The following is a 26941-nucleotide window of genomic DNA, read 5'->3' as shown; positions in this document are numbered from 1 at the left end:
CCAAACCTGCTCCATCGAAAAAGAGTTCCAAATACTCACCCCTTCCAATTCTAGATGGCGCTGGACTGCCACTGCCTTCAGGCAATGATTGGATCCGAAATGAGACTTCGGATGCCCCTCCTTCGAGTCCAGCTCCGAAAACATCAACACCGACCTCATCAGATGGCGCTTATTCTTTGGTCTCCTGTAAGCCCTTCAAACTGACCCTGGAAACCGACTCCATGTACCCACCCTCGTCCCGGACCCTTATGGCTGTTGCAGTAACAGTTTAACCAATTATCTTATTGTGAATAGCTTTATACTGACACTTTACTTACACTCCTTTCTCACCTGCCGGTGGGAAAACACTCTAACAAAGGAGTCGATGTCCATGCGCAGTATCACCAAGAGGAGGAGTCACTCTACCTTGTAACTAGAAAGACTTCTTCGAAGGAAAAACAAGGTGCACAACTCCGAACCCAACACTAGATGGCAGGAGTATGCAGAGCACGTGAATCTACAGCACTACATGCCACAAACAGATGCTCACAGGGTAAATAACATAATCTCTTTGGAATGAGCTTTAGGGTGCAGAAGAGGACAAACTCAGGGGCTTCCTAGACAGTACTCCCTCTCGGTCTATAGGAGGGATGTTCTCCAGGGGCAGAAGGTTTTCAGACCTTCCAGAAATAAAAGATATTTTCACCTCTGAGTATCCCACCTACATCTGGTGCATATGGAGAGCAGTCCATCATCTCCCTTTTCTGCTGAGTGTAATAGAAAAGGCCTCTCCACTAGTAAAGATATTCCACCTAGCTGGGGAGCATGAAAGAGTCCTCCGAAGGTATTTCACTTACTCTAGTGCATGATTTAACTGTCCATAGTCTCCCCTCCCCAGATGCTGTGTGAAATGGTAAGAGTATATACCTACTCTGGGCGTGTGAAAGTGCTATCCATAGTCTCCTCCTTATTCTGTATAAAATACGAAAGTACCTACTCTGGGTAGTTTATGATTGCATCATTTTTTTTGAGTAAGTATACAACCTCATTCACCTACATCCAATGGCCAATGAAGAAACAAAAAAAAAAGACAAGGTCCCCACATTTTCTGGAATTTAGGTAGCGTGAGATTTATGACTGCTGTTAATTTTTCCATGCCTAATAAGTCCCAAATCTTGTGCATCCAATCCATGTGCGTTTCTATACTGTCCGTCCCCCATTTTGATAACAGCGCCTGCTTAGCTGTGCATAGTGCCAGGGTGGTAGCTCTCCACCTAGGGGAGCGTAGTGGAATCAGCATTAGCCAACCCCAATTGGATATAACTGGGAATGCGGGGTATTTCTGTGTCAAACATTTGGTCAATATCCACAAGTACTTCAGTCCATTAACCACGCAGCTTGTGGCAGTACCACAGCAAGTGGGAGAGTGTACCTGAGTGGTCGCAGTGGCACCAACATTTATCGTCCCTTCCCTTCTGCCTCTTGGCTAGGGGAGCAGGTGTGTAGTACCTGTAATGAACAGTTTCCCTCCCCGAAGTGCTACTAGCCGATGTGCGGGCACAATGTAGAATGTCAAGTCATTCCTTGTCCGTAAATCGGCGTTCGCATTCTGTCTCCCACCTTATCCTAGCTGGTGAGCTCAATGGATTGGCCGAAGTGTTTAGAAAGGTGTAGATCTCTGACAATAAGGTACGGTTGTCATGTCTAGGTATGGGCGAATTTTGCGAATCTCGCGTTCGCGAATTTTGCGGATTTGCGAACTCGCAATCCGCGAATTCCCGCGAATTTGCGGATTTTTTTTATTTTTTATGTTCGCACGGGTTTCTGCAAGTTCGCGAGGGTTTTGTACAATTTCCCAAATTGCGAAATTGTACAAAACGCGTGCGAACTTGCAGAAACCCGTGCGAACACAATGTGCCCAGTAGGGTATGTGCCTCGTCTTGTGTGAATAAAAGGTCAGAGAAAGATCAGTTCAGCAGATGAAGAGAAAGAAGCTCCTGGTCACAGGAACACCACGGGTATTGCGCTCGTGAAAGTCAAGGATGCAAAGCCTATCCAGCATCACAGCTTATTTTCCACGGTAGATTTGGGAAGAAGGCACACCTGTCCAGCCTCGACGACGCTCACGATTGTTTTTGGGCTAATGAATGAGTCACTGAATTTGAGCATCAACTAGTTCGAGCGTCCATGTGTGTGTTACTATGCAATCGTCCCGAAGGGCGCAGGGGTCCCTTGAGTGAGCTGTGAGCTGTAACTATTTTACAATGGCGCCAGCAAGCTGCCAGCGCCGTTGTAAAATAGTTACAAAGTTAGCTTGCACAGGAAGCACTTGGATAAAATAAAGCAGCACCTGCTTCGTTTTATCTAGTGGTTCCTGTGCAAGCTAACTTTGTAACTATTTTACAACGGCGCTGGCAGCTTGCTGGCGCCATTGTAAAATAGTTGCATGAGTGGGGGTTCAACTTTTGAACCCGTTACGCTCGCGGATTTTTTTTTGCTGATTTTGCGGGAAATCCGCAAAATTGGCTGATTTCCCAAAAATCCGCAAAATCCGCGAGCGTAACGGATTTCCCGCTCACACTTAGTCATGTCTAGTTAGGAGCCTGCTTTCGAACAGGGTTAGTGGCCTTCTTATGTGCGGCCGTATCGACAGGAGGGTCACCCAGTGGCGTATTGAAACATAATGCCAGCGTTTGTAGTCCAGAAATCTGAAATCCTGCTGGACACTTGGGAATTCAAGTAGACTGTGTTCATCAAAGCGATCACCTATCCGCTTGCAGTTGGCTTCCTGCCTTCGGGAGTACGTTGATCCATGCAATGCTAGCGGAATGTCCACATTTTCCATGATCGGGGTAAGGGGGGGGGAAACTGGAGTGGAGAGGTGTTTGCAGGAGCAGATTTTGTCCCAGACCCCTATTGTAGCCCTAACCACCGGGGAGATGTACAATCCCGGTGGGCGGCGCCTGCATGGGAACCACAATCTCTTCCATATGTGGATTCTGGCCACGGCCTGATCCAATAAGCACCAGTGATTTTCTGTAAGTGGATGCTGCCACTCCATTAAGAATCGCAGTTGAGCTGCCTGGTAGTAACGTACTAGGTGTGGTATACCCAAGCTATCCTTGGCCTCCCGGAGATACGTGTGGTCCTTAGCCATTCTGGCTCGCTTACCGCCCCAGATTAAAGCCTCTATAGTGGACTGAAGTTTCTTCAATGTGGATGTTGAAAGCTGCAGCAGCATCACCTGCATAAGGGATAAGATTTTGTGCAGGAGGGACATTTTCACAGTTGCTCTTCGTCCCAGCCAGGAAGAGTGGATGAGAGATTGCACAGTATTCAGCAGTTCAGAATAGTTGTGCAACACAGATTTTTCAATTGTGGGAAGTATGTGAACCCCCAGGTAGGAAATTACCTGTGTGGCCCATAAAAAGGCGAACTCCATTGCGAGGTGAGATTCTCCATCCCGTGGGATAGTATAGTAATGTTGAGTGCCTGGGATTTGGTATTCTCTTCCAGGGGATTCTCATCAATACTCATAAGCACTAAATATTCCGGCCCATGTGCGGGTACCCCGAAAATAATAAAAATGATATTATATTATAACATATATACATATATATCTATATAATTTTTTCTCATACCAGTGCAGCTCCCATCTAGGAGGCTAAACAATTTAATAAAACACATAAGGGCAAGTAGCACTTGAACTCTAGTTTTAATGAGTAAAGCTCATGAAGAAACTGCAAAAGAAAAAGCAGACATTGTTAGCCTACAGACTGCATTGTAAACCAATAACATAGAAAATGAAGGCACCGTGCCTTCAAGACAGCCATGACTCCTAGTTTCCCATCCTGCCTCAGGGGTGACAGCTAGGTCAGTTGTTCTTTACGGCTCCTTCTGTCAGAACCCTGGATTCACAGCTCTCTCTTTTTTGGCTTTTCTGTCAAAAATACCTTGATTTTTTGGGATGTTTTTTACCTTCACTCGACTTTTGACCTTAGAGTGAGGAATGAACCATTTTTTTCTGACAGATTTTTTTTCTGTCAAAAAATACCTTCTATGTTGGACTCCTGCCCAGCCTGTGGCAAAAAAGAACACAGACACACGTGTGCATCCTCTGCCTCCCTGATTCACTCTCTCCTGCCTCCTTCCAGCACTGCAGGAAGTTATCAAAGAGAACCATCAAAGACAGGGAGAAAATCCGACTGTATGGCCTCTCTGAAAGAAGTAGGTCACGAGTGAGAAGAAAGAAGAGAACACGATTGAGGTCGAGGAGCAAGATCCTGATCTGTTCTCCTTTGGCGTCGGGATTGGCGTAGAAGGTACCGACGTCGAAGACTACAACATCGAGGGCCTAGTCTCCAACTGTGTTGGAGACGCGGCTGGCGTCGAGACAAGATCATCTGTCGATGGCTCTTCAGCGACGACCGGCGTCACACAGGTCGACGTCAAGACACAGTTCGTCAGAACACCGACAGTTGACGTCGAGGCAAGGACTTCTATCGATGTCAGCAAGGAGTTAGACGTCGAGGCATGTGTTAACGCCGGTATCACATCTGACGCAAGGCAGGATTCTCTGTCGAAGAGAAGACAATAGACTTCGAGACAGTCGTCTCTGTCGAAGTGAAGACCATCGACGTCGAGACAGGAGTCTCCGTCGAGAAGACCATCGACGTCGAGGCAGCGGTCTCTGTTGTCACAGCTAGCGTTGAGACCGACGTCTCTGCCGAGAACGGGAAGTTCGACGTCGAGACAGGGATCTCCGTGACGGACATCATCGAGGCAGAAGTCTCTGTCGGTGTAAGTTCCTTTCCCCGTCTCCATCTCCACGTCTAGATCTCCTAAGGTGGTGATCTCGACATCAAGTAATCAGGCCTCTCCCTCTGGATATCAATGTTCTGTTGAAAGGTCTCATTCGGAAAGACGGCGGTCTCTTTCCACACGTCGCTCTCCTGTAAGAATAAAGAGGACACCATCTATTCATCTCTCACCACAATAGATGCAACCTCTGCACCACTGGGCTGATTCTGCCCTCTTCATAGGTCTCCTCTGGCCCGCCTGGTACAGGCTGCGGATTATTATTATTATTATTATTGCATTTATTGAGCGCACAGCTACCCGGAGGTTTCCCGGCGCTTGCCTTGGGAACCCGTCCTGGCTTTTCCCTGTGAGATAGCCCCTACATGGCATCCCCAAGGTGAAAGCCAGGCATCCCGCCGCAGGGGGGCCGTTGTGGAGATTAAGCAAGCTTAATGCCCAGAGTTGCAGAGTGAGAACCCATGATTAGAGCAGGCACCGAAGCGAGAATTATCGAGTCTGTGGACATTTGAGCTCAAGACCCTGCCTCGTCGGGAATTGAACCCTGGTCCCGGGTCTGACCTCAGCTTCCGGGTCTGCCTGCTCTACACCGTGAGCCACACTTCTCCACACACCGTGAGCCACTCCGGCAAGAGATAGACCTCGCTCTCCCACTCCAGCACCTTCCTCCAGGAGGAGGTCAAGATCACGCAGCAGAAAGAGAAGGCGCAGATCTCCAACGCTTTCCACCTCATCAACCCACTCTTCAAAAAGGGACTACTCGCCCACCCTTACAGACAGTCCACTGTCGAGGATCTCTCCAGGGGATGATGTTAGCACATTCCAAGACGTGCTTTCCAGGGGAGCTAGCAAGCCGAGCATTCCTGTGCCAACTCAACCAAGCTCGTTGTTGGTAATTTTCAAAACTTTACACCAGAGGGCAGCATCTAGGCCCTTACTTCCATTTTTACCGGGGCTCATCGAACCGGTTATGGACATCTTACTCACGTCGGCAACACTCAAAACCTCTCCGGTGAGAATTTTAAAGAAATATCGTCCACCAGAGGGGGACCCTTTGTTCCTCAAGTCCGATCCTCCACCGGACTCGGTGATTATAGCTTTGGCTAGGAAGACACATTCAGTAGCCTCCTCGTCTAGAGTACCATCAGACAAGAAGAGCAAGATGCAGGATTCGTGGGGGAAAAAAGTATGTGGCACATCCGCTTCCATGCTTAAAGTCTCTAGTGCATCTGCACTCTTGGGGCGCCACAATAGAGCTCTGTGGGACTCTCTCCAACGCTTCACAGAGAAACTGCCCAAGGAAGACCGTAAGGACTTCGAGGAGATCTTACAGGAAGGTAGCTTGGTGGCGAACCAAGTAATCAGTGCTGCAGCGGATGGGACTAAACTCTCAGCCCATTCCTACGCCCACGGGATTTGCGCCAGAAGGTCACCCTGGCTTCGCCTCACAGCACTGAAGCCAGAAGTGCAGTCCTGGATCCTCAATCTCCCTTTTTCCAGCTCATCTTTATTCGGTTCTCACACAGATGAGGAAATGGCTCGGATGAAGACTGAGCTGAATACCCTGAAGGCGTTGGGGTTGGAGTAGAAAACAGAGACCCGTCGCCGCTACCGCCCTCTTGATCGACGATCCTTCCAACAGAGGGTTCAAACCCCTCATTAGCAAAAACACCAAAATCAGCATGGTCAACAAACATCACAGTACCAGGGACGTAGATCCTTCAGAGAAGAGGAGCAAATCGCTAGTCCTCCACCTCCACAAAGACTCCAACCAAGCAATGAGTGCTCGCTCCCTCCATCACCATCCACCGCTCCAGTGGGGGAAAGTATTATAAATCATCTGCAAGCTTGGTGAGCTATCACAAAAGATCAGTGGGTGTTAGCTACGCTGCAGAATGGGTACTTGCTACATTTTTGACGTCGTCCAGCCTCAATCCCTCCGGTGCTATCATCGTGCCACCAGATCAACATACTACAAAGTGAAGTGGCGGTCCTTCTATGCAAGTCACCCATAGAGAAGTACCAAAATAACAGAGGTTGAGGAGTCTATTAAAGATACTTCTTGGTAAAGAAGAAAGGTCGAAAAGCATTTGAGAACACTCAACATGTCCATCAAACAGGAGAAGTTCCGCATGTTGGCTCTCCATCAAATATATCCTCATCTCTGTCAAGGGGATTGGATGTGTTCGCTGGATCTGCAAGATGCCTACTTACATGTCCCGATAAGTCAATATCACAGACAATACCGATTATCCCACTATCGATTCGAAGTACTGTCCTTCGGCTGAAGTCAGCTCCCCAAGTATTCATGAAGTGCATGGCAGTAGTGGCAGCCACTCTACGACGCAGAGGCATCTTTGTCTACCGTTATCTGGCCGATTGGCTGCTGAAAGGCCCCTCTCCCCAGATTGTGAGGAACCATTTCCGTCAGTGCCTAGATCTTTGTCATCAACTGGGTCTCCATGTGAACTTCGAAAAGTCGACACAGCAGCTCACACAAAGAATCCACTACCTGGGGGCTATGATAGACTCCGAGCTAGGAAAAGTGTTTCTTTCGGAGGAGAGACAATTATCCATCACACGGAAAGGCAAACAGATTTTAGACAACAATCTGTCTTCAGTGCGTCAGATAGCTTCTGTAGTAGGGGGTCTCTGTGTATAGTCATAATCTGTGAATAGTCCCGCCCTTGTGCCTGGACCCTGGAGCAATCAAAATAGTCTCTTAAGTTGTCCTCTTCTGCAGTCCTGCATAGACACTTAAGAGAAAATCCAAGACAAATAATGCAGCCTGACATTAACAAGGCTACATTGCCCTGCACTTCATCTTGAAGTGAAAAAGGATAGCCAAAGAATATAGAATTTTACACATTTTACAGAGTTTCACACCTAGAGAAACTCCCCTTCACAAAAATCCTCTGTCATGATAGAGAGGAAGATTTGGACAGACACGCCCCATAGGCTGCCATTGTGTGTCTGGAAAAGGGATATCGTGCCTTTGAGGAACCCTCCAGAGACCCTCTGTATCTCATGATGCACAGCCCCAGGCAAGTTACTTTCAGTTCTTTTTTCCGGCTCCTGCTAGCAGGACCCTGGAGCATTGAGCTCTACCTTTATTGGTATAACTTCAATTTTTGGAGCTTTTTTGTGATATTTAGTGTTTCACTCGACGTCTGGGTCTTTCTCTTCCATTTGCTGCTTTTTTTTTTAGCTGCTAGTCCACCTCTTTCCTGTCAAAATGCCAGCTTTATTTGACAAGTGCCCTGAGTGTGGTAGGAAGAAGGGCAAGTCAGACCCACACAGAGTATGCATACGCTGTCTTCCATCAACACATGTTCCCTATTCCTGTGATATTTGTCAATCTTTCTCCAGGAGAACCCTACGTGACCGGGAGAAGATCCGTCTTCAAGGCCTGGAGCAGAGAAGACATCAGGAGGCAGGTGGGACCTCTGGGCTTGGAGGAACTCTATCTTCTTCCTCTGCCCGTGCCTAGTCCTCTTGGGGGCTCCCCAATCAAGAAAGGCCCAGAAACGGCACCAGTCCTGGTCGGCGTCGAGAGGTATGACTACTATATGTTTCCCGTCGACCCAGGGCTCTGGGTCGAAGCGGGGTCGACGCTCGGTGTCAAGGGGAAGGACGTCGAGACCTCTGACGAGGTCGACGTCGAGGACTCCACAGACGATGTCGACACACCATCGTCGTCGTGCTGAGTCCCAAAGACATCGTCGCTCGCCGTCTAGGCGACACCGCCGTTCACCGTCCACGTCGACACAAAGGTCGACATCACGTAGAAGGTCGACGTCCCGACGAGGGTAGACGTCGCGTAGAAGGTAGACGTCGAGGAGAAGGTCGAAGTCAGTGAGAAGGTCGACATTGAGGAGGGCGACGTCACAGCGAAAGTCAACGTCGAAGAGACAGTCGACGCCCAGAACAGTGTCTATTGGAAGTTCATCCTCTGTGGTTAGCATTTCCACATCTGAGAGTACCCGGTCGCGCAGGTGCTCTTCTTCAGGGAAGTCTGCCTCCAGAGCACCCTCCCCGAGGCCTGCTCGTAAGAAGAGGAGAGTAATTCGGTCTTCGGATTCTGACTACTCCTGGACCTACTCGCCTTCACGGCCTAGGACGCCTCCTCCTTCTCTTCTCAACTGCCTCCGCTGCCACCTCCTCCACCTCCTCCAATGCCGCCTCCTCCACCTTCCCCACCTCCTCCACTGCCTCCTCCTCCTCCAGCTTCATAACCAAGGCCTTTGATTCCGGCTCAACTGCCGCCCCTCCCGCAACCGCCTGTGCCGGTGGTTCCGGCGGCTCCCAAGAGACCAAGATCTAGGGGGAGACATCGCTCTCGCTGTGGGCACAGGTCGTTGACCAGATTACGACATCGTCTTCGTAGAGAAAGGTCCCGGTCCAGGACGAGGTACACGGACTCTTCCAGTAACAGAAGGTAGTCTCCGCCAACGAGGGTTTCGCCGGTGGATGACATTGTTACATTCCAGGATGTGCTGCTGAGGGGAGCAGGGAAATTGGGAATAGCATTGACGGTACCTACCCCGTCCACATTGGTCATCTTTGAAACGCTGCAGCATAGGCACCTCTCTCGTCCATTACTACTTTTGGTGCCAGGGTTGGAGGAACCGGCTATAGAGCTCTTCCTGCCACCTGCCACGGTGAAGTCTGCTCCATCTCGACTTCAGAAGAAGTACAGGCCCCCAGAATCGGATCCTGCGTTTCTGAGAACGGATCCTGCACCGGATTACGTCATTGTGACAGCAGCCAAGAAGCAACATTCTACTGCTCCTTCGTCTACGGTCCCTTCCGGACAAGGAGAGCTGTCAAATGGATTAAGCAGGGAGGAAGGTCTGCAGTACGGCGGCCACTTCCATGAAAGCAGCAAGTTCAACTGCGCTTTTCGGTCGCTATGACCGGTCACTATGAGAGTCACTACAACAATTCATTGAACTCCTCCCAAGGGACAGAAGGGAAGATTTTCAAGAGATCTTGAATGAAGGCATGATGGTTTCCGATAAAATCATCAGCACAGCTGCAGACACCTCTCTCTTGGCAGCTCATGAGTACTGCCACGGGATGAATTTGAGACACCACTCCTGGTTGCGACTTACCTCCTTGAAGCCGGAGGCTCAACAGTGGACTGCCAATTTACCCTTTTCAGGGTCCACCCTCTTCAGGACACATGCGAATGAGGAAATGGCCCGCATGAAGGCAAAAGTTGAAATGCTGAAGGCTGTGGGCTTGGAGAAGCCGAAGGAACAGCGGAAGTCTTTCCGTTCCTACCAAAGGCGTAACTCCTCCCAGCAATTCCAGCACGGACAGGGTGGCCAAGCTGGGCAACAACAGCAGCACCAGCAACCATATCAAAGGCAGCCCTTCAGAAGCGTCGGAGGGGCAGAGGTAACCAGCAGTCCGCATCAGGGAATAAGGGCCCGGCTGGGTCTAAGCCCTGAGGGATTACTTCCCCCTCCTCTGTTGCCCACTCTGGTGAGGGGAAGCATTCAGAATTACCCGGCAGAGTGGAGAAAAATTACTCGGGACAAGTGGGTGCTGAATATTGTTTGCAATGGATACAGTCTACGTTTTCTTAGTCCTCCTCCAGCTATTCCACCGGTTCGCTCGCAGTACCTGCTGCGCGAACTTCAAGCGGAGGCCGATACCATGTTACGAAAAAGGACGATAGAAGAAGTCCCTTTGTCTCAAAGGGGAAAGGGTCTATACTCAAGGTTCTTTCTTGTGCGCAAAAAGGACAAAAACGAGTTCAGGCCCATTCTGGATTTGCGACAAGCAAGCAAATGGATTCGCAGGGAGAAATTTCGCATGCTGTCCTTGCACCAGATTTATCCTCAGCTACATCGAGGAGACTGGCTTTGCGCAATAGATCTGCAGGATGCGTACTTCCATGTGCCCATTGCACAGAAACATCGGAAGTTCCTGCGCTACCTAGTCGGCAACAACCACTTTCAGTACACTGTACTTCCGTTTGGACTAAAGTCTGTACCCAGGACGTTTTCGAAGTGCATGGCGGTGATGGCGGCGCACCTGAGGAAGAACAAGGTGTTTGTCTACCCGTACCAGGACGACTGGTTGATCAAATCCTCCACCTACCAGGAAGCACAATTGCATTTCAACAGGACGGCTGTTCTGTTGAACCAACTGGGTCTGCACATCAACATGGCCAAGTCTGTTCTGACTCCTGTTCAGTGTCTGCAATAGTTGGGAGCCTCCATCGATACTCTCAGAGCAAGCGTGTGTCCTTCGGAGGAGCGACGCTTATCGATCCTTCAGAAGGCTCAGACTATCATGTCCGTTCCATCAACGACGGTGAGGACAGTGTTGTCTCTCCTGGGGTCAATGGCTTCTTGCATCTTCCTCACACCACATTCACGCCTCCACATGATACCGCTGCAGAAATGTCTGGAGGATCAATGGGACCAGAAACGAGGGAGCTGGGAGGACAAGATCACACTGTCTAGGCACGCTCAGCAGTCCCTGAAGTGGTGGTGTTCAGCAGAGAATCTCCTCAAGGGGGTTCCATTCCACAAGGACATTCCATTACAGACCATTGTGACGGATGCTTCTCTCCAGGGTTGGGGAGCACATTTGGACCATCTGCAAATTCAAGGAACGTGGTCCCAGGCGAAGCCCACGTATCATATCAATTTTCTGGAACTCGGACTGTTCATTTGGCGCTAAAAGCCTTTCATCCGTTCTTCCGGACCAGCTCCCTGCTTGTGCAGACGGACAATACGACCACAATGTATTACCTCAACAAGCAGGGAGGCTCGAGATCGCGCACACTGTCTCAGGAAGCGCAAACGATCTGGCACTGGCTGCTAGCCAGGGGACTGACGATAACGGCTACCCATCTGCCAGGTGTGCAGAATGCTCAGGCGGACGCACTCAGCAGACTCGTTCAGGAGAACCACGAGTGGTTCTTAAAAGACTAGGTGCTAGGAAACCTCTTCGCAAGATGGGGCACTCCAGAAATAGATCTGTTCGCCACCACCGAAAACAGAAAATGCAGAGACTTCGCCTCCAGGTTTTGCCAACCGGGGACTATGGGGAATGCCCTATGGATCAGCTGGTCGAACAGCTTTCTGTACGCTTTTCCGCCCATTCCCCTGATTCCAGCAGTGCTCCTCAAACTGTCTCAATCCAAAGCACGAATGATCCTCATTGCTCCGGAATGGCCGGAACAGTGGGGGTTCACAGACCTGCTCCACCGGTCTCTCCAACCCCATCTGCGGATTCCATGTTGGCTGGACCTTCTAACGAAGTTCGGGGGCAGATGGTGCATCCCAACCTCTCATCGTTGAGTTTGGTGGCATGGCTCCTGAGATAGTACAGTATGGACACTTGAACTTGCCTGACAACTGCATGGAGATACTCAAGGAGGCTAAGAGACCTTCCACCAGGACCTCCTATGCCTACAAGTGGAAAAGGTTCTGCATTAGGTGCACGTCCAAGAATGCTGACCCTACCTCCTGCAAGGAAGATGTCATACTTCCATATCTACTGCATTTAGCTCAATATGGCCTTAATTTCCATTCTATTAAGGTTCACCTTGCAGCATTAACTGCGTACAGGAAATGCCCTTCACAAACATCCATTTTCCAGATACCGGTCATTAAAGATTTTTTGGAGGGATTGAAGAAGGTATTCCCCCCCCGTTGGGCGTCCTTCGCCTTTGTGGGAACTGAATGTGGTACTGTCACGGTTGATGAAGGAGCCTTTTGAGCCTATTCATAAGGCTTCCCTTCAGAATTTGTCGTGAAAGGTGGCTTTCCTTGTGGCTATAACATAAGCTCACAGGGTGAATGAGATTCAGGCTCTGTGTTGTCAAGAGCCCTATTCTGTTTTTCATGCTTCCAAGGTTGTCATGAGGACTCACCCTAAGTTTCTCCCTAAAGGGATATCTGATTTTCCGGTCAACCAGACAATCACATTATCAACACCCCTCCTCTCCTGTGGAGAGGTCCCTTCATTCCCTTGACTTGAGGCGGGTGTTGAAATTCTACTTAGATGAGACCAAAGATATTCGTAGGTCAGATCAGTTGTTTGTGAATTACGGTTCAGTCAGGACTGGCCTTGCCACTTCCAAACGGTCCATATCTAGGTGGATTGTGTCCTGTATACAACTATGTTACCATAGGGCTAATAAGACTCTAGGGGGTAAGCCTAAGGTTCATTCGACTAGAGGCAAAGCGGCTACAGCAGCTTTGCTGCGTAATGTTCCTATTGCTGACATCTGTAGGGCTGCTACATGGACGTCTGTCCATACCTTTGCTAAGCATTACTGCCTGGACTCGGATGCCAGGACAGATGCGCAAGTTGGGCAGGCTTCGCTGAGGAATTTATTTGCTCAGTAGTGATTCTCTGTTTCCTCCACCGCTGGGTTGTGTTTATTGGGATAGGCTTGCCATTCTATTCACAGATTAGGTCGATACACAGATATCCCCTACTACAAAAGGAGTAGTTTCTTACCTGTAACTCCAGTTCTGTAGTAGGGGTATCTCTGTTATAGTCATAAGCGACCCACCCTCCTCCCCGGTGGATGAAAAAATGATTTCCTGAATGCTACAGGCCTGGCTTTATACATCTTCAAAAAGAACTGAAAGTAGCTTGCCTGGGGCTGTGCATCATGGGATACTGAGGGTCTCTGGAGGGTTCCTTAAAGGCAGGGTATCCCTTTTCCAGACACACAATGGCAGCCTATGGGGCTTGTCTGTCCAACCCTTCCTCTCTATCATGACAAAGGATTTTTGTGACGAGGAGTTTCTCTAGGTGTGAAACTCTGTAAAATGTGTAAATTTCTATATTCTTTGGCTATACTTTTTCACTTTAGGATGAAGTGCTGGCCAATGTAGCCTTGTTAATGTTAGGCTGCATTATTTGTCTTAGATTTTCTCTTAAGTGTCTATGCAGGACTGCAGAAGAGGACAATTTAAGAGACTATTTTGACTGCTCCGGGGTCCACGCACATGGGCGGGATTATTCACAGATTATGACTATAACAGAGATACCCCTACTACAGAACTGGAGTTACAGGTAAGAAACTACTCCTTCCCTGCTAGGGTCGATGGCATCCTGCATTTTTCTGGTTCCCAATGCCATGCTGAGAATGCGTCCTCTACTGAAGGACAAATGGAATCATCAGACATCTCGCTGGGAAGACAAAATATTTCTGTTGCACGCAGCTAGAGCATCCATCCCGTGGTGGATGAAGGAGGACAACCTGAGAGTAGGGGTTCCGTTCTATCAAACTCCTCCTTCTCAGACTCTGATCACAGACACATCCAGGGGTATCCTCATCAAAGTCATAAGCAACCCACCCACCTTCCCAAGCAAATGAGATTGTCATTTTTAAATGTTATCTTGGTGACCTGATCTTCAGGGTTACGCATAGAACAACTGACCTAACTGTCACCCCTGAGGCATGATGGGAAGCTAGTGGTCATGGCTGCCTTAAAGGCACTGTGCCAGTTTTATGTGAAAATGCTTTCATTTTCTATGTTATTGGTTTACAATGCAGCTTGTAGGCTAACAATGTCTTTTTCTTTTGCAGTTCCTTCATGAGGTCTACTCATTTAAAACAGAGTTCAAGTACTACTTGCCTCATGTGTTTTTATACATATATTATGTATTTTGCAAAAGCAGTTTGTGCTTTATTACATTGTTTAGCCTCCTAGATGGGAGCTGCATTGGTATGATTTTTTTTATATATATATATATATCTGTCAAAAAAATACCCTTTCAGGCATAGAGTGACAAATCAATTATGCAAAAAAGAAGCTGAGAACTCTGGGAAGTTCTCAAGTTTCGGTGGAAAGCAGCTCCTGTATGGAGCACTCTCAATACCAGCGACACTCTAGATCTGCTCACCTCAAATGTCTGCTTTTCTATCAAAGTCTTTAAGCGTAGGATTAGCACAGTGCTATCCACGCCTAGATAGATAGAAAGTGTGTCCGCGCTATATAGTTGGGTGTGAAATCGTCCAAATTCAACCGCAATGTCCTTGCGTCAAAAGATTCTGGTCCTGATCTAACAGGTTGTCTAAGGGGTGTGCATGAGTCTGAGCACGTAATCTGTGGGCTAGTAGATTCCCAGCCTTATTACCGCCTGCATAATATTTCTACCTTGTGCGGAGGAGAGCGTATTCTGCTGCGTCTACGTCAAGAGCCCTGAGCTGTTTTCTAGCAATGGTCAGCTGTCCTCGTATTTTATGTGAGCGTGTCCGTCTGTGTGAATCCTCCATCTTTCTCTCGCATCTCCAGTCCAGTACGTTTAGCCCTGCTTTCCCCATTAAGCAGCACCATTATGGCTATATATGTTCCCTCACTACTGCTTTAAGAGTATCCCACAACGTCGCTATTGCTGTGTGTGGTGCGTCATTGATGGCGAGGTAGTCTATGATGGCTCCCTTCATCTCTTTGAAAGTGGGATCGTAAGATAACAATCTGAAAGAGACACGTTAGTGATAGATTCCTTCCCTTAGAATATCCCCAAGCGTCAGACTGGATCTGGAAATTTTTGCGTAGCAGTACCCTTGCGCATCGGTAGGCGTCTGCGGCTCCGCGTCCGTCGTGGGCGCCGTGATGACGTCGTCGGAGTACTTAGACACCGCCTCCGCGTGCTGACATCAGTTCTTCTTTTTTCTGCGCCAGCAAGGCGCAGATCTGGAAAAAGCAGTACTTTAGTCACTTTTTGACTAGTCTTTTTGATCTCTTTTAATCATCTTTTCTTGAGTCTTGCGACGCCGGACGGTGCCTAGGGATGCCTGGTTTCAAGCCCTGTGAGGATTTCGACCGACTGATGTCGGTCACGGACCCTCACCGTCTGTGTCTCCACTGTCTCGGCGTCGCCAACGACGACAAGGCCTGCCCCGACTGCCGGGCCCTGACTTCGAAAGCTAGGCGGGAGCGGTCCCGCAGGCGACTCTAACTCTGGCAGTCGGCCCCGCGCCGCGAGAGGTCCCGGTCCCACAGGAGGTCGAGAGATAGGTCGCGGGGTCGGAGCCATCACAGCTCCGAGAGTCGGCATCACTCCTCCGGGTCGAAGTCGTCGTCGGGTAAGCACAAGAAGTCGAAGAGACGTCATCGCTCTTCCGACTAGGCATCAAATTCTCAGACCGCATTCCCGTTGGCTCTGCCGGACAGGGAATCCAAGCGGTATGAGCAATACAGCAAGATGGTATTCTCCTCCCTTAGTCTGGGACTGCGGTCTTCCAACACCGCATGCCTCTTGGGCCGCTACACCCACTCTCTGTGGGATACAGTCGCGGAATTGCTGCCAGAGTGTCCGTTGGAGGTACGGCCCAAACTCGGCCAAGCCCTTGTGGAAGGTCGGGATACAGCAAAATATTCTATCCGGTGTGGGCTGGATACCACCGACTCACTAGGTAGAGCGATGGCAACGACAGTGGCGATTCGTCTCCACGCCTGGTTGAGGTCCGCCAACTTTTCGGCTGATGTCCAGAATACACTGATGGACATGCCGTTTGATGGCTGTCGCCTTTTTGGCGACAAGACAGACCATGCGCTTGAGCGCTTTAAGGACTCCAGGGCTACGGCCAAGTCCTTGGGCCTCTCGGCCCGCGCCAGCAAACGGGTGCCTTTCGCTCCTTTCGTGGCCAAGGAAGGGGCGCCCCCACACGTGCTGCCAGCCACGCACCACATACATACAGCGCGGTGGCGGCCGTGAAAATCGCCGTGCAGGCGGTCGGGGACAACGGCGAGGCCAGTCCACACCCTTCCCCGCAGCATCCGCCTCAAAACCATCCTAGCCCGTGCTTTTCGGCCCATGTGACGCCAGTGGGGGGCAGGGTTCGCCATCACCACTCCCACCGGCGCACTGTCACTTCGGACAGGTGGGTGCTGCAAATCGTCCGAAGGGGCTACTCCCTCATCCTTCGAGACGACCCCTCAAGCCATGCCACCGCAACGCCACTGCGTATCGGGGGATCATTTGCGGCTTCTGCAGGAGGAAGTTACGGCCATCGAGCGCGTTCCTGGGCCAGAAGTAGGGTGTGGTTGCTACTCCCACTACTTTCTGGTACCCAAGAAGGGCAAAGGGGGCCTATGCCCTATCTTGGACCTATGGAACGTTAACGGCTTCCTCCGGAAGGAGAAGTTCAAACTCTGACTCAGGTCTTAGCTGCCCTGGACCCAGGAGACTGGATGGTAGCTTTGGACTTGCAGGACGCTTATTTCCACATCCCCGTCCTGCCGGCCCACCTGCCCTACCTGTGGTTCACGGTAGGCCACGAGCACTTTGTTTACCGTGCCCCCCTTCGGCCTTACAAGCGCCCCACGGGTATTCACGAAAGTGATGGTGGTGGTCGCAGCTCATCTGCGCAGGTTAGAGTTTCAGTCTTCCCCTACCTCGACGACTGGTTGTTGAAGGTGGGCTCGTCCCAGACAGTCGTCAGCCACCTCCAGACGACGGCAGACCTCTTGCACCAGTTGGGGTTCTCCATCAATGTGCCGAAGTCACACCTGTGTCCCTCTCAGAAGCTCCTCTTCATCAGAGCGGTTCTCGACTCGGCGCAGTTTCGGGTTTACCCACCCGAACAGCGGGTTCGGGATATACAGGCTCTGATTCCAATCTTTCAGCCTTTATCCCGGGTCTCGGTCAGGTTGACGTCGCAGCTTCTGGGGCTGATGGCTTCCTGCATCCTTCTGGTGCACCACGCCCGTTGGCGGATGCGTGCTCTGCAGTGGGACCTGAAGTTTCAGTGGGCCCAGCATCAGGGCAACCTGTCTGACCATGTCCTGATCTCGGAAGGCACTGCGAGACAGCTGCGGTGGTGGCTCACGGACGGCGATTGGGTCAGCGGCAGATCCCTCTCCCTTCCCCAACCGGAGCACGTAGTTGTGACGGACGCGTCCCTCCAGGGCTGGGGAGGCCACATGGGAGAGGCGGAGATCAGAGGCCTCTGGTCTCCGGCGGAGTCCCGGCTCCATATCAACCTTTTGGAGCTGCGGGTGATTCTTCTAGCACTGAAGGCATTCCTCCCCTCTGTCCGGGGGAGTGTAGTGCAGGTGTTCACGGACAACACCACCGCCATGTGGTACTGCAACAAACAGGGCGGGGTGGGGTCATGGACCCTCTGCCAGGAGGCTCTGCGCCTTTGGCAGTGGCTGGAACATCAGGGTGTGACCCTGGTGGTTAAACACCTGGCAAGTTCTCTGAATGCCAGGGCGGACGAACTCAGCCGCCAGTGCATGATGGATCACGAATGGCGTCTGAACTCGGACGTGGCGCAAGGCCTCTTTCAGCAGTGAGGAGAGCCTTGGTTAGATCTATTCGCCACCAAAGAGAACGCGCAATGTCATCAGTTCTGCGCATTGGAATGTCCAAGGCGGCACTCGCTCTGAGACGCTTTTCGTCGCAAGTGGAGTTGCGGTCTGTTGTACGCCTTTTCGCCTATACCACTTCTGCCCAGAGTGCTGAAGAAGATCAAGCGCGACCGGGCACAAGTCATCCTTGTGGCTCCGGACTGGGCACGAAGGTACTGGTGTCCCGAGCTACTCAGTATGTCAGTCGATCCCCCGGTTCGTCTGCCTCTTCAGGAGGACCTTCTGTCGCAGCAGCAGGGGACAGTCCTCCACCCGAACCTGTCCAGTCTCCACCTCCATGCTTGGAGATTGAGTGGCGACAGTTGAGGCCATTTGGCTTGCCTCCTGAAGTATGTAACATCATTCTGGCAGCCAGGCGTCCCTCCACAAAGTCGGTATACGCCTGCTGGTGGAACAGATTTGTGGCATGGTGCACAGCAAAGGCTGTGAATCCTCTCACTGCCCCTCTTTCTGAGGTTCTTCTCTTCCTTCTTTCTCTTGCCCAGCAGGGCTCTGCTCTGGGCACTATCAAGGGCTACCTTTCTGCCCTTTCAGCCTTTCTAAGGCTGCCTGATCAACCTTCTTTGTTCAAGTCCCCTGCTGTTAATCGATTCCTGAAAGGCATCGCACATACGTTTCCACCTGTTCCCTTCGTGATGCCTCAGTGGGACTTGAACCTGGTTCTTACTTTTCTGATGTGCGCTCCCTTTGAGCCACTTCACAACTGTCCTATCCACCTTCTTACTTTAAAGACTGCCTTCCTGGTTGCCATCACCTCTGCCAGGAGAGTGTGTGAGCTCCAGGCTCTATCCTCCAAACCTACTTTCCTTTCGGTCCATCCGGACAAGGTTGTGTTGCGGACAAGGCCCTCTTTCCTGCCCAAGGTAGTCACAGCCTTCCACATCGGGCAGTCCATCACCTTGCCCGCCTTCTTTCCGCCTCCGCATCCCTCGAAAGAGGAAGAGAGGCTCCACCGTCTGGACCCAAAACGTGCGCTCTCTTACTATCTGGATCGCACACGCCAGTTCCGGGTGGATGACCAACTCTTTGTTGGTTACATGGGCGCTAAGAAGGGAAAGGCGGTGCACAAGCGGACCATCTCGCATTGGATCATCTTGTGTATCCCGGCGTGTTACTCCTTAGCTAAGAAGGAACCCCCTGTGGGACTGAGGGCTCATTCCACTCGGGCCATGGCGACTACAACTGCCCTGGGCCGAGGAGTGCCCTTGCAGGACATTTGCCAGGCAGCTACGTGGGCCTCGCTGCACACGTTTGCAAGACACTATTGCCTGGACAGCCAAGTCCGGAGGGATGACTTCTTTGGCCGTTCTGTCCTCCAGGACTTTCTGATGTGATTATTGGTTCTCAGACCCACCACCGGGGTTGGTATTGCTGGGGTATCTATTCTAAGGTAAAGAATCTATCACTAATGTGTCTCTTTCAGATGCACAAGTTACTACTTTTGTAACGATATATCTGTAAGAGACATTAGTTAGTGATAGATTCCTTACCGACCCACCCATCCTCCCCGTTCTGCGAACCGATATCTAGGGTTAAGGTCATCCCCTTTCAGGGCCCTAGTTTCAATGGCACCAGTGTTGGTTTTTAGCATAGCTCTGCGTTTCTGGCGTAGAAAAGCTGTGTCTAAGAACTGACGTCAGCACGCGGAGGCGGTGTCTAAGTACTCCGACAACGTCATCACGGCGCCCACGACGCCGACGACGGACACGGAGCCGCAGACGACGCCTACCAATGCGCAAGGGTACTGCTACACAAATATTTCCGGATCCAGTCCGACGCCTGGGGATAGTTTAAGGTAAGGAATCTATCACTAACTAATGTCTCTTACAGATATATCGTTACACAAGTAGTAACTTGTGCATTTAGCATTGAGGCTCCACATCCTGGATCCCTGGCTACAGGCAGGTAGGCTCAATGTGATCTTGATGGGGGATTGGTTTCATATTTCGCCGTTGTTGCAAAGTGATAGGAGACAAATCTTTGAATAAACAGACTTTGATCCCTTCAAAGGAGACGTGGGATTGGTCCGACACTGCGTTAATGATGAGATCCTTCTGGCGATAGTTGTGTAGGCATGTGGGCCACTCTGTGTGTGCGGTCCAGGGGGAGATTCTTCCCCTCCAGTTCCGGGACGATGTGATGACACAGCTGTAGGACGTACTCCTCCAAGCCGCCTGCAGTGGGACACCCTTAATTCAAATGTTAGATCTGCGGGACCCGTTTTCCAAAACTTCCAGATAGTAGTTGAGGTCGGCGTTACTGTCCTTGAGTTCTAGAATCTGGTTGCGACACACCTCCAATTCTTCCTCTGACGTTCCCAGACTTTTCAATGGAATCTACCCGCAGCTCCAGCTCGCTCAACTTGTGGCAAAGTTCCTGAACGTATTTAGGCACCTCTCTTTTCAGGGTCGCAATATCGTCCCTTAATGTGCTGAAGAGGGCTTCCATAAATCCATGGGTGACTGGGGCCTCCTCACTCGCATTTTGTCCCCCTGCTGGGCCCAAAGAGGAACAGTCTAGTGAGGCCGAATCCAGGACTGGCCCTGTCCGCCTGGTGGAGCCCTTGACAAGGAGATCTTTGATGTTGGAGTCCTTTTTGAGCCTGGTGGATGTCATTCTTTCTGCCTCCAGTACTGCTCTCCGGGTGAGTTCCAGGCTGTGTGCTCTTGCCCCCATCTCCAGCAGGTCAACTAGTCTCCTTACCTGTGCTCCAGGAGGGCCTGTGCAGCAAGAGACGGTCGTGGCTCCGAAGGGCGCCCAGGGAGGCCCAATCCATAGGCGACCCCCTCCTAGCCACTTGTCTCCCGGTCTCACAACTGTCGTTCTTCATTCTGGGTTTTAGGAAGCCTAAGATAGGGACATTACGAATAAAAACATCCCTGCGTTCCTCCCTCACAGTGGTGCGGTTGTAGCCCTCGATAGTACTAGGATTTACAGCCGGGAGGAGATCCCAGATGATGAAGGATGTCACCTCGGTGAGTGATGGGATTCCGTCCTTTAAGATAGGACTTCCTGTGTAGGTTTAGTGATTTGTTGTACGTATAGGCACATAGGTCATCATAGTTTAGGTGACTTTCTGACACCCTCTGACTTCTTTGTTTTGTATATGTAGATTGGGGATTTAGTCTGAGCTGGTCTTTAAACCTCTCCCTTTGTTCCTTCCTTCCCGTGTTGTATTGTTATGAGAGATTCTAACCTTGGGAAGAAAGAAAGTGGGTTGTGACCCTGGTCAGTTAGCATGGGTCCTCCACCATCTTTCCCCACTGCGTCTAAACCTAAATCCCTAGGAGTAGCATTAGACTGCAAGCTAACACAAAGCACAAATCAACACAATTTGTAGCTCAAGATTCCCCAGGCACGCATCCTAAGACCTGCTCTGTTTTCTATTCTGACAGATCTTTGTATATGATATCAAAGCTTGACTACAATCAGACCTCGAAAAATCTGGAAGATTTTACCAGACTTGTAGGTTTACCGACTTGAATGATCTACTCGCCCTAACTGTAATTCTCTTGACACATAAACTTGTCTCAAATTGTCTGATCCTAGGCAAGTATTTTATTTCATAGTCCCCTTTTTTCATACACTTACGAGAGCATCTTCAAATTGTGAGTTCAGCATGACTAGTGTACAAAACACTCTTTTTAATTTACCAAGCTAAGCTTTTGCCTCTTATATTACAAAAATCTAGCCCACATGTAGGGTACACATCTCCCCTGACTTGCGGGTTAGTTCCCTAATAGCGTTGTCATCAGTGCAGCAGCATGAAAGTTTCTCAATTTATGTTTAGAAACTCTTACTTTGAATAAATATATTACTGAAGCATGATGTGGTGGCAGTGGACTGTAATTTACTGACAGCCGCTTTTATTGAAATGGGCACGAAATTTCCCACTGACATGCAGTTTAACTGATAAAACTATTTAGTGTACAAACGATAATGTGTGGAAAGCGGGTGGCAGCAAATATTTTTCATTTGCACATCACCAAGTAAAGTATTCTAACTTGTTTTTATCCTATTAAAATCATTGTTTCCATCTCATTTCAGAAATACAGAAAAGTGATTTCCTAACTAACTAAATTATATTTTGAAATAAGTGCACAGTTAATTTACAAGCTATTTAAAACGTTGTACCCAGCACAATTAACACTTTACAAAATCCTCTATCTTTGCAGTCAGAGAAAGGAAAGGTAAACATTAATCTCCAGGATCAAATTTGCAGCAGTTTGTAAGCAGACATAAGCTGACATTTGACCTCTATCTTTGCGCAGCAAATTTGAAAAGATAAGCACAAGATTTAAAGGTATATTTTTCCTCATTCACTTTCGGAATCACAAGAACACCTGTTCTTTGCCTGCATGAGCTCTCGCAGGACTGGGCCAGTAGGCACTAAAATGGCTTGCCCTGATACAATCTAACTCGCCACAGCATGTGGGCTAGTAGATTTTTCGAGGCCTGACTGTGACACTATGTATTTAGGCTTATCTGCATCAAGTATGGTTAAATTGCAGTGACTGCACCATGCAGCAGTAAGACTGGTTTGGCAGCTTAGGAAATTTGATCACCTATCGAAGGCTTGAAGGAATCTAAATTGTCTTGCATTCCAGCAAAGGATTATTTTCATAGGTCTCTGCTTGCTAACCTACTGGCTATCTGCCTTATAAAATGTAAACGATTTGGAAGCAGATCTCTGTATCTATAATTGTCCTACTATTTGGAATGCTCTGCTTCTACTAGGGGGTCAGAAAAAGACTTGCTAAAGTTCATAAGAGTCATGAAAATGCATATTTTTTCTCAGTGTGCACCCTGATCTACAGTGGCTCAAGATCTGATCCATAACAAGTTCCCTGATGTCACTCATTGTCTTCCTGTCCCAGGTGATTAAAACCTAAAGACTGATGCCAATCTTAGGACTTTACCACCAAGGCAGACTCTCAAGGCAGAGCCACTGCTTAAAAAGTCTTGAATTTCACTGCCACTATTCTGTGTCGTTCTTTGTCTTGGTACCTTTCTGCTATTTTCTCCACAAATCTCCAACATGTTAAGGGCTCAGAAGCAGGTACATTAGCATGAAGTCAATGTCCAGTCTCCTATGCTAACCGTGGTCCATATGTACTAACACATTTTCTCATAGGCAGAAAATTGGACAAACCATTTCTTACATCTGGCCACGTGGGTGGTTTTCAAAATCCATCCCTCTTCATAACCAACATTAATTTCAGGTTTTGATATGAAACGTGAAAGGTTCCTCCCTGGTTTTCCTACAAGCCCTTATTTTCTGAATGGGTGCAACATGATCTCGCTGCCATTTGGGCTCTTAAACTTAATCTTGGCTACTTGAGATATGCTTATCTCACTTTTTTGTAAGCAATAGCTGTAGAGAAGATCTGTAGTTTGGTCAATCTATGACGAGAATTATCCCCAAATTTTCATAATTGAGAATGTGCTGCCTTTTGCCTAACGATTTGTTGTGATTCGATACCCTAATCAATGCTGTAAAAAAAAGTTGGCATGCAAAGCACAAGGCAATCTAGAAGAAGACTGAGCTGTAGAAGTAGGAGTACAAGACTAATTATGTCTGTAACTTTTACTGACTTGAACCGGTGCTATACCGCCTTCAAAACCCCAGTTAAATTAACATTCCCACAAGTAACCTAAATATATTGAATTTTCTCATCTTTCCCCTCACTCTTCAGGTATGTTGAGGTTGCGAAGAAAGCTGGAGTCCCCGTCAGGTGTTTCTTGTTCACTGCAACTATAGAGATGGCCAAACACAACAACACTGTGAGTATGGGACAGGGCTAAAAAACAGTGTAGTGTGGGCAAGTGGGGATGATGACCGTTAAATGACATAAAGGCATAGTTAAAAAATGTCCGAGTTCACATATGAAAGAGGCTATCTGAGGTGTAGATCAAAAGGTAGATCTTCGAAACACTTGTGGAACGCACAGGGCTCACCTAAATCAAGTGGATCTTACAGGGGCGAGGCTAGAATAGTCACTATTTTGTGTTATAATGAGCTACATCATGGAAGTTTTAAAAGTAGAGGCTGGGGGCCATGACACTCCGCTCGTCTGGACTTCTACTTGCACACATCCTACGCATACGTAGAAAACGTTTTGGCGGTCAAGACTTCTACATTGCTCCTAAAGCGTAGAATACCCACATAAGAGCGCCTCACTTCTTGAATTCTGCAAGGTACCCTCTTGGGTGATAGTGCGCTCTACAAATCTGCACCACATAACAGATCAGGCTACAAAACAGGAATAAAGTATTAAGAGCGAGGGGGTTGAAGTGAGGGACCTGGAGAGAGTTGTTTTAGGTGAGAGGAGTATAGGTCCAGGAGAAAACCAAGGTAAAGGGTTGGTGTAATTCACAATAAGTTATTTTGAAAAAGGAGTAAATGGTTAGGAGAGATACTGCGAGGAGAGAGATGTAAGGGGCAATGAGGGTTTTGGGCTAGAGAAAAGTAATAGACTAGTATATAGCAAGTAGTCATTGATATAAAGGAAAATGTGACCGTTGTGGAAGTGAGAGGAGTAAAGGAAAAGTAATAGAAAAAATGACACTGCCAGAGAATTGAGGATTAAAATGGAAGCTGAAGCAAAGTTCAATTGACTGGAATGTGTGCTGTGTATCTGTGCTGTAGACCAGATAACTCATCGCCCAAGAATGTGTCCCTATACTCCATCATGCCACAAAAAGAAGAAACTTCCTGCAAACCTTGGCTTCTGATTGACAAATATTTGATTTCTTGTTATAGTTTCGGGAAATGACTTACACAGGACAGGGGCACCAACCAGTCAATGACATGATCTTCAACAGCTACAAGTGAGTTGACTAGGAGTGCATGCGACAACTGGTACGGGGTGTCCGTTTCCTGCTTGTGTGATAACCTGTCTTTGTCGGTTGCAGGAGCAAGTATGTGGCACCTTCCTTGAACGAGGGCTTCACTGAGATCGTGAAAATCCATTTTGTGCCTAGTTTCAAGGACCCGAAGCTGGAAGCAAAGTACCGCTTATTTTTGGAGTGATGATGCCCTTGAAGTTGCTGTAGCAGCAGTGCTACAGCAAAGGAGAGTGCAGTGTGCAGCAAACCCTGGGGCAGGAATATAGGGCTCACCATGAAAGATGGTGCAAGAGGACTCATAAGAAGTTTATATTTGGGTAAAAGTCAGCCAATGTCGTGATTCGTGAAGACCTTGTGCAAAGTGGCTCAGAGCAGCAAAAGGACTGCATGCACCCAAAAATGATTTTCACAATCTAACTGTATCTTTCTACCTATACAATCCATCTTCCATCATTTCATGATATAACACTGTGCCCCTACGGAAAAGAGTGAGTCCTTCAAAGGGGGGGCAGCTGCTGCAGCAGAGCATAGCTTTGGGTAAGACTGCCATGTGCAAGAATGCAAACCAAACTTAGTGACACTCTGACTGTTGGAAGACGTACACATGAACTGCATTTCTGTTGGGGGGTGACTGAGCTTTGGACAAAGTTGCACACGCCACAGTGAATGTGGTTGCACGGTGATAGCAGTGTTGACCTGCTGAAGGTTGTGTATTTGGAAGATGCTGATTGTTTTGGGCAGTAACACTGCACAAGGTAAGTAGTGCAGTGTTAATACTCCCCCATTCTTAACTCATGTCTTGCGCTTGTTTCTTTGGCCATTGTCTTGGTGCTCATGAATGGGGCTTGGTTTGTACCACAAAGCTTTTATTATCACTCTGTACTTGCTTAATGTCTACTACCCCTAATTTCCATTTCTCTTAATGTCTATGTGCAGAATTTTTTATTTTTTTAGCTAACGTATCTTGTGTATGCATGCACACTGTAAGAAGGGGCGGGAGAGGGTGAGCAAGAAATCAGTTGGCTTAGAACTAGTTTTCCCAACTATACACACTCCCAGGTCTGTTGCTAGAGGATCTGGCGTATGCCCAGTTCACATCTCGCTCATGTGACCCACAGCCTCAACTAATTTCTTTCTGTCCTTCTTTCATTGGCTCTCCACTTTGTTGTAAATCTCCGACTGTGTGCATGTAATCAGGGATTATGTAGATGCCCTTCTGCGTGTCAGATCCCCAAGGTAGAGCCCATGCACTCGCTGTTGTGCCGGCCTTTCCCGTACGCTGCCAGCTGGTCTGTTTTGCCCATGTGTAATAAAGAATATTTGACATTTTACCAGTAGAGCTTTCTGCTTCTTGCTGATTCTTATGCAGCATGCTGCCTCTGCATTTGTCTTTGTAAACATTTGAGCTGTGCTCCCACCATCCAATTCTTCTTTCTATCGGTCTTAACTTTATTCTTTTAAATCCTGGCGCCAGACTGGATCCGAAAACTTTTACATAACAGTGCTCTTGCACACAGTTGGTGAGGCTGTGCAGTGTTACGTTTTGTTTTGTCCAGAAATGACAAACCGCACCACATATAAGCCCCACCCCTCCACCCTAATTTCAGTTCCTTTCTTTTTGCGCCTTTGAACATAGATCTGGAGCTCTGCTTTCCTTTTTCTTCGTCAGTTTGATGAGATTTTTTCCTTCAAAACCTGCAAGAGAACTATGTCCCCTCCAAAAACTTCAGGATTTAAACCATGCTGGGACCGTTGCAAACAAATGAATGGGACAAACCTGCACGAGGTATACCTTTGGTGTATGGGCTTGAGATACGACTCCAAGTTGTGTGAGGAATGTGCCCTTCTCAACCAAAGTTAATCCAGGAACTTGAAGCAAAGCTGTACATCACCAAACACTGGACAAAAACATGCAAGTGCCACTTGGAGTT

The 26941-nt window shown here is 48.8% G+C and overlaps 1 protein-coding gene across 1 annotated transcript in view; it reads left to right on the top strand.

The window, feature by feature from the left end:
• LOC147701493 (bifunctional polynucleotide phosphatase/kinase-like) overlaps positions 1 to 26341 on the top strand; it is a 227188-nt gene extending 200847 nt beyond the window's left edge. Inside the window, exons 15-17 of the mRNA XM_086930185.1 lie at positions 23858 to 23945; positions 24925 to 24992; positions 25077 to 26341. Coding sequence (XP_086786311.1) covers positions 23858 to 23945; positions 24925 to 24992; positions 25077 to 25194 — 274 coding nt within the window. The 3' untranslated portion in view covers positions 25195 to 26341. The remainder of the gene's footprint in view (positions 1 to 23857; positions 23946 to 24924; positions 24993 to 25076) is intronic.
• The last annotated feature ends 600 nt before the right edge of the window (positions 26342 to 26941 follow it).

The sequence above is a fragment of the Lissotriton vulgaris genome, chromosome 7, assembly GCF_964263255.1.
Source record: "Lissotriton vulgaris chromosome 7, aLisVul1.2, whole genome shotgun sequence".
Lineage (NCBI taxonomy): Eukaryota > Metazoa > Chordata > Amphibia > Caudata > Salamandridae > Lissotriton > Lissotriton vulgaris.
This window is presented reverse-complemented; position numbering and strand designations above follow the sequence as displayed.